This window comes from Arachis hypogaea, chromosome 19, assembly GCF_003086295.3.
Source record: "Arachis hypogaea cultivar Tifrunner chromosome 19, arahy.Tifrunner.gnm2.J5K5, whole genome shotgun sequence".
In the NCBI taxonomy this organism is placed as follows: Eukaryota; Viridiplantae; Streptophyta; class Magnoliopsida; order Fabales; family Fabaceae; genus Arachis; species Arachis hypogaea.
Window position 1 is genome coordinate 113,370,876 of NC_092054.1, and position 7,441 is coordinate 113,378,316.

Here is a 7,441-nt window from a genome sequence, read left to right on the forward strand (position 1 = left end):
TAAGAAACTGGAGATCAACATTCCACTTGCTAAAGCTTTAGAGCAGATACCTCTATATGCTAAGTTTCTCAAAGAGCTCATCAACAAGAAGAGGAGCTCGAATGAAAAAGAGACGGTGATCTTGACACAAGAATGTAGTGCAGTGATCCAAGAAGGCATCCCACCAAAACTCAAAGACCCTGGGAGCTTCTTCTTGCCTTGTACCATTGGTAACATAATCATTGACAAGGCACTGTGTGATTTAGGATCCAGTATCAACCTGATGCCTTTGTCTATGATGAGAAGGCTATCTATAGAAGAAGTGAAGCCTACACAGATGTCATTGGAGCTAGTGGATAGATCTCTGGTAATTCCCAATGGGGTGATTGAAAATCTCTTGGTCAGAGTGGGAAAATTCATATTTCCAGCCAGGGACGGATCTAGAAATGTTGTTATGGGGAGGCCAATAATATATATAATATAAAAAAATATATGCAAATAAATTATAGTGTAAGATGTATTAAAAAAATATACAGATAGAGAATATATATTTAAAGTATAAAAAAATGTGTACTTTTTACTAACGAAGTGGTACACGTCGATTTTTCATATCATAAAATTCATCGATAATAGAATCTGTGTCAAATTTTTCAGCAATCTTCTTCTTAATGTAAATCAAAAGACAATTAGCAAGCAATTCATCTTCCATTTTGTTTCTGAGTCTATTCTTCATAATATTCATAGCTGAAAAAGATCTCTCAGTTGTAGCAGTTGAAACAGGGAGAGTTAATACTAAGCGAATCAAACGATCAATCAAAGGATATGTTAAAGACTTTCCTGTCTTCGTTAATCCTTGACATAACTCCGAAATTGTGCACAAGTTAGTTAATTCAGCATGATTAGGAACATCAAGTTTATAATGTTGAGCTTGCATTCTAATGTGAAATTTCTCTTGGTCACTGAAGTCACCTGGATAAAACCGTTCTACTAATTCACATACTTTGTTGACACTGAAGAACTTATAATTATCTCTGGGATCTAAAGTTGAACTTAAAGTACGCAATTCCACCATATTATCGTTGAATCTTCCATTAAGCTCTTGCAATTATGTATCAATTACAGCCAGAAATAAATTAACACAGTAATGATGCTCCACTAAAATTTGATCAACAATTTTGCGAGTTCGGCCTCTTCTAGGAATATGCAATGCATTCATATCAGGAATTTCAACTTCATGTTTCTCACAAAATAGTATAACTTCTTTTATGAAAGCCTCCCAACTTGATTCTCTCATTCTTTGGATTAAAGTCTTGGTAGTAGAAACCAGAGTTAAAGCATTCAATATGTCTTGATTTTTTCGTTGCAAAGCTTGACAAAGATCATGACTAACTTCCAAAATATTTCTCATCAAATGCAAAACAAAGACAAATTCAAAGGATGTGATAGCATCATAAGCAGCACTAGCATCACCACGAGTGGAGAAATTACCTTCTTCGGTGGTTTTTTCAAGAACTTCACAAGTAGCATCAAACATGCATAACAAGCTACGTACAGAATTCAAATGAGACCTCCATCTAGTATCTCCAGCTCTTTGCAAAGTACCAATTTGATTAAGTCCACTACTGGTGCACGAAATTGTGATCTCTGGTAATGGCTTCTTAGGCCAGATACTCTGATCTAGTTTTACAGTCTATCACAACTTCGATACAACTAACCAGCAAGTGCACTGGGTCGTCCAAGTAATACCTTACGTGAGTAAGGGTCGAATCCCACGGAGATTGTTGGTATGAAGCAAGCTATGGTCACCTTGTAAATCTCAGTCAGGCGGATATAAAGTGATAATGGTGTTTTCGAATATTATATAATAAGATAGGGATAGAGGTACTTATGTAAATCATTGGTAGGAATTTCAGATAAGCGAATGGAGATGCTTTTTCGTTCCTGTGAACCTCTGCTTTCCTGCTATCCTCATCCAATCAGTCTTAATCCTTTCCATGGCTGGCTTTATGCAAGGGCATCACCGTTGTCAGTGGCTACATCCCCTCCTCTCAGTGAATAATATGCTCACGCACCCTGTCACGGCACGGCTATTCATCTGTCGGTTCTCGATCATGCTGGAATAGGATTCACCCTACTTTTGCGTCTGTCACTAACGCCCAGCACTCGCGAGTTTGAAGCTCGTCACAGTCATTCAATCATTGAATCCTACTCGGAATACCACAGACAAGGTTTAGACTTTCTGGATTCTCTTGAATGCTGCCATCATTCTAGCTTACGCCACGAAGATTCTGGTTAGGAGATCTAAGAGATACTCATTCTAGCTTATTTCATGTAGAACAGAAGTGTTTGTCAGGCACGCGTTCATAAGGGAGAAGGATGATGAGCGTCACACATAATCATCACCTTCATCACGTTCTTGGGTGCGAATGGATATCTTTGAGTGCAGGGAGGTCAGAATCCAACAGCATCAGCAGTCCTTCTTCAACCTCTGAATCTGATTTCTGCTCAGGTCCCTCAATTTCAGCCAGAAAATACCTGAAATCACAGAAAAACACACAAACTCATAGTAAAGTCCAGAAATGTGAATTTAACACAAAAACTAATGAAAACATCCCTAAAAGTAACTAGATCCTACTAAAAACATACTAAAAACAGTGTCAAAAAGCGTATAAATTATCCGCTCATCACAACACCAAACTTAAATTGTTGCTTGTCCCCAAGCAACTGAAAATCAAATAGGATAAAAAGAAGAGAATATACTATAAATTCCAAACTATCAATGAAACATAGCTTCAATCAAATGAGCGGGACTTATAGCTTTTTGCCTCTTGAATAGTTTTGGCATCTCACTTTATCCATTGAGGTTTAGAATGATTGGCATCTATGGGAACTTCAGATTTCGAATAGTGTTATTGACTCTCCTAGTTCAGTATGATGATTCTTGAATACAGCTTCTTTATGAGTCTTGGCCGTGGCCCTAAGCACTTTGTTTTCCAGTATTACCACCGGATACATAAATGTCACAGACACATAATTGGGTGAACCTTTTCAGATTGTGACTCAGCTTTGCTAAAGTCCCCAATTAGAGGTGTCCAGGGTTCTTAAGCACACTCTTTGTTTGCTTTGGACCTTGACTTTAACCGCTCAGTCTCAAGTTTTCACTTGACACCTACACGCCACAAGCACATGGTTAGGGACAGCTTGGTTTAGCCGCTTAGACCAGGATTTTATTCCTTTAGGCCCTCCTATCCACTGATGCTCAAAGCCTTGGGATCCTTTTTATTTGCCCTTGACTTTTGGTTTTAAGGGTTATTGGCTTTTTCTGCTTGCTTTTTCTTTTTCTATTTTTTTTTTCTATATATATATATTTTTTTTCGCCTTTTTTTTTTCTGCAAGCTTTGTTCTTTGCTGCTTTTTCTTGCTTCAAGAATCATTTTTATGATTTTTCAGATTATCAAATAACATGTCTCCTAGTCATCATTCTTTCAAGAGCCAACATATTTAACATTCTTAAACAACAACTTCAAAAGACATATGCACTGTTCAAGCATACATTTAGAAAACAAGAAGCATTGTCACCACATCAATATAATTAAGCTAAGTTCAAGGATAAATTCAAAACTCATGTACTTTTTGTTCTTTTGAATTAAAACATTTTTCATTTAAGAGAGGTGATGGATTCATAGGACATTTATAACTTTAAGACAAAGTTACTAACTACTAATGATCATGTAATGAAGACACAAACATAGATAAGCATATAACATAGAAAACGAAAAAACAGAGAAAGTAAGAACAAGGAATGAGTCCACCTTAGTGATGTCCTTGAGCTCTTCTATGTCTCTTCCTTGTCTTTGCTGTTCCTCCTTCATTGCTTTTAGATCTTTTCTGATTTCATGAAGGATGATGGAGTGCTCTTGATGTTCCACCCTTAGTTGCTTCCAATAATTGTGTGGAAGAAAATGTATCCCCTGAGGTGTCTCAGGGATCTCTTGATTTGCAGTCAAATGTTCTACCACTGAGCTATAGACCCTTGATGGAAGCTTTTGTCTTCCCTTTCCTCTTTCTAGAGGTTTTTCTGGCCTTAGGTGCCATCAATGGTTATGGAAAAAACAAAAAAGCTATGCTTTTACTACACCAAACTTAGAATGTTGCTCGCCCTCGAGCAAAAGAAGAAAGAATAGAAGAATAAGAAGAAGATATGGAGGAGATGGATGGGAGTGTGTATTCGGCCATATGGGTGGGATTGGGTGGGAGAGAGATGTTGAATTTTGAAGGTAGTGGGTGTATGGATGTGAGTGGTAAATGGAAAGTAGAAGGGATGATCATGAATGGGAAGAGAGATGATGAGGTGGGTGGGGATCCTGTGGGGTCCACAGATCCTGAGGTGTCAAGGCATTTACATCCCTGCACCAATTTAGGCATGTAAAATGCCCTTGCATACAACTCTGGGCGTTCAGCGCCAGGTTGGTGCCCATTTTGGGCGTTCAACGCCCCTTTGCTGCCATTTCTGGCATTGAACGCCAGAACCATGCTTGTTCTGGGCGTTCAGCGCCAGGATGCTCCCATTCTGGGCGTTCAGCGCCAGAACTATGCTCTGTTCTGGCGTTTGAACGCCAGACAGATGCTCCTCCAGGGTGTGATTTTTCTTCTGCTGTGTTTGATTCCATTTTCAATTTTTATATTTATTTTGTGACTTCACATGATCATGAACCTAAAAAAACATGAAAAACAATAAAAATAAGAATTAGATAAACATTGGGTTACCTCCCAACAAGCGCTTCTTTAATGTCAATAGCTTGACAGTGGGCTCTCATGGAGCCTCACAGATGTGCAGAGCTTTGTTGAGACTTTCCAACACCAAACTTAGAGTTTGACTGTGGGGGCTCTGGTTGACTCTGCTTGGAGAGAAGCTTTTTCTGCTTCCTCTCCATGGTTGCAGAGGGAGATCCTTGAGTTTTGAATACAAGGGAGTTCTCATTCCATTGAAGGACTATTTCACCTCTGTCAACATCAATCACAGCTCTTGCTGTGGCCAGGAAAGGTCTTCCTAGGATGATGGATTCATCCTCTTCCTTTCCAGTGTCCAGGACTATGAAATCAGTAGGTATGTAAAGGCCCTCAACCTTTACTAATACATCTTCTACTTGTCCATAAGCCTGTCTTCTTGAGCTGTCTGCCATCTCTAATGAGATTTTAGCAGCTTGCACCCCATAGATTCCCAGTTTCTCTATTACAGAGAGGGGCATGAGGTTTATTCCTGAACCAAGGTCACACAGAGCCTTAAAGATCATGGTGCCTATGGTACAGGGTATTATGAACTTTCCAGGATCCTGTCTCTTCTGAGGCAATGTCAGTTTATCCAGATCACTTAGTTCATTGATGAACAAGGGAGGTTCAACTTCCCAAGCATCAATGCCAAACAATTTGGCATTCAGCTTCATGATTGCACCAAGAAACTTGGCAGTTTGCTCTTTAGTGACATCCTCATTCTCTTCAGAAGAGGAATACTCATCAGAGCTCATGAAGGGCATAAGGAGGTTCAATGGAATCTCTATGGTCTCTAGATGAGCCTCAGAGTCCTTTGGTTCCTCAGAGGGAAGCTCCTTATTGATCACTGGACGTCCCAGGAGGTCCTCCTCCTTCGGATTTACGTCATCTCCTCTCCTCAGAGGTTCGGCCATGGCGCTTATGTCAATGGCCTTGCACTCTTCTTTTGGGTTCTCTTCTGTATTGCTTGGGAGAGTACTAGGAGGGATTTCAGTGATCCTTTTACTCAGCTGGCCCACTTGTGCTTCCAGATTTCTAATGGAAGACCTTGTTTCATTCATGAAACTTACAGTGGCCTTAGATAGATCAGAGACTAGATTTGCTAAATTAGAAGCATTTTGTTCAGAGTTCTCTGTCTGTTGCTGAGTTGATGATGGAAAAGGCTTGCTATTGCTAAACCTGTTTCTTCCACCATTATTAAAGCCTTGTTGGGGCTTTGGATCCTTCCATGAGAAATTTGGATGATTTCTCCATGTTGAGTTATAGGTGTTTCCATAAGGTTCACCTAAGTAATTTACCTCTGCTATTGCAGGGTGCTCAGGATCATAAGCTTCTTCTTCAGGAGAAGCCTCTTGAGTACTGTTGGATGCAGCTTGCATTCCATGCAGACTCTGAGAGATCATATTGACTTGCTGAGTCAATATTTTGTTCTGAGCCAATATGGCATTCAGAGTATCAACTTCAAGAACTCCCTTCTTCATAGGCGTCCCATTGCTCACAGGATTCCTTTCAGAAGTGTACATGAACTGGTTATTAGCAACCATGTCAATGAGTTCTTGAGCTTCTGCAGGCGTTTTCTTTAGGTGAATGGATCCACCTGCAGAAGTGTCCCGTGACATCTTTGATAGCTCAGATAAACCATCATAGAATATATCCAGGATGGTCCATTCTGAAAGCATGTCAGAAGGACACTTTTTGGTCAACTGTTTGTATCTTTCCCAAGCTTCATAGAGGGATTCACCTTCTTTCTGTCTGAAGGTTTGAACATCAGCTCTAAGCTTGCTCAGCTTTTGAGGAGGAAAGTACTTGGCTAAGAAAGCCGTGACCAGCTTATCCCAAGAGTTCAGGCTGTCTTTGGGTTGAGAATCCAACCATAATCTAGCTCTGTCTCTTACAGCAAAAGGGAAAAGCATGAGCCTGTAGACTTCAGGATCTACTCCATTAGTCTTAACAGTATCACATATCTGCAAGAATTCAGTTAAGAACTAAAAAGGATCTTCAGATGGAAGTCCATGAAACTTGCAGTTCTACTACATCAGAGAAACTAATTGAGGTTTCAGCTCAAAGTTGTTTGCTCCAATGGCAGGAATGGAGATGCTTCTTCCATGTAACTTGGAATTAGGTGCAGTAAAGTCACCAAGCATCTTCCTTATATTATTATTATTTTCGGCTGCCATCTCCTCTTCCTGTTCGAAAATTTCTGAAAGGTTATCTCTGGATTGTTGTAATTTAGCTTCTCTTAATTTTCTCTTCAGAGTCCTTTCAGGTTCTGGATCTGCTTCCACAAGAATGTTCTTATCCTTGCTCCTGCTCATATGACAAAGAAGAAGGCACAGAAAAATAATAATAATAATAGAGATCCTTTATACCACAGTATAGGGATCCCTTTGTGAGTGGAAGAAAAGAGGGGGAGACAAAGAATGTGATGTAAAGGAAGAAACACAACTGTACCGATGGAAGAGATGTGAGATGAGATGTTAGGATATGAATGAATAAATAGAATAGGATGAGAGAGAAGGAGGGAATTTTCGAAAATTATTTTTTGAAAAGGAGTTAGTGATTTTTGAAAATTAGTTTTTGAAAATTGTTAGTATTTTTCGAAAATTAAGATTTAAAATTTAAATTAATTAATAAATTAAAAAGAAATTTTGAAAAAGAGGGAAGATATTTTCGAAAAATGAGAGAGAGGGAG

The 7,441-nt window shown here is 39.2% G+C and overlaps 2 protein-coding genes and 1 non-coding gene across 3 annotated transcripts; 1 reads left to right on the forward strand and 2 right to left on the reverse strand.

The window, feature by feature from the left end:
- Positions 1-559: 559 nt before the first annotated feature.
- Positions 560-1,051, reverse strand: LOC140182316 (uncharacterized). Its single transcript, XM_072228479.1, has one exon. The coding sequence runs from the start codon at positions 1,049-1,051 to the stop codon at positions 560-562; it is 492 nt and encodes a 163-aa protein (XP_072084580.1).
- Positions 1,052-1,084: 33 nt separating this feature from the next.
- On the reverse strand, positions 1,085-1,513 carry LOC140182317 (uncharacterized). The gene has a single exon (XM_072228480.1). It carries the CDS (start codon positions 1,511-1,513, stop codon positions 1,085-1,087), a length of 429 nt encoding a protein of 142 aa, XP_072084581.1.
- Positions 1,514-6,422: 4,909 nt separating this feature from the next.
- On the forward strand, positions 6,423-6,530 carry LOC112780742 (small nucleolar RNA R71). The gene has a single exon (XR_003191558.1). It is a non-coding gene; the product is annotated as a small nucleolar RNA R71 (small nucleolar RNA).
- Positions 6,531-7,441: the final 911 nt, after the last annotated feature.

Bases quoted from the DNA above. Each gene is read 5' to 3' on its own strand.
- LOC140182316 (XM_072228479.1), bottom strand. From the start codon at position 1,051: ATGGTGGAATTGCGTACTTTAAGTTCAACTTTAGATCCCAGAGATAAT.
- LOC140182317 (XM_072228480.1), bottom strand. From the start codon at position 1,513: ATGTTTGATGCTACTTGTGAAGTTCTTGAAAAAACCACCGAAGAAGGT.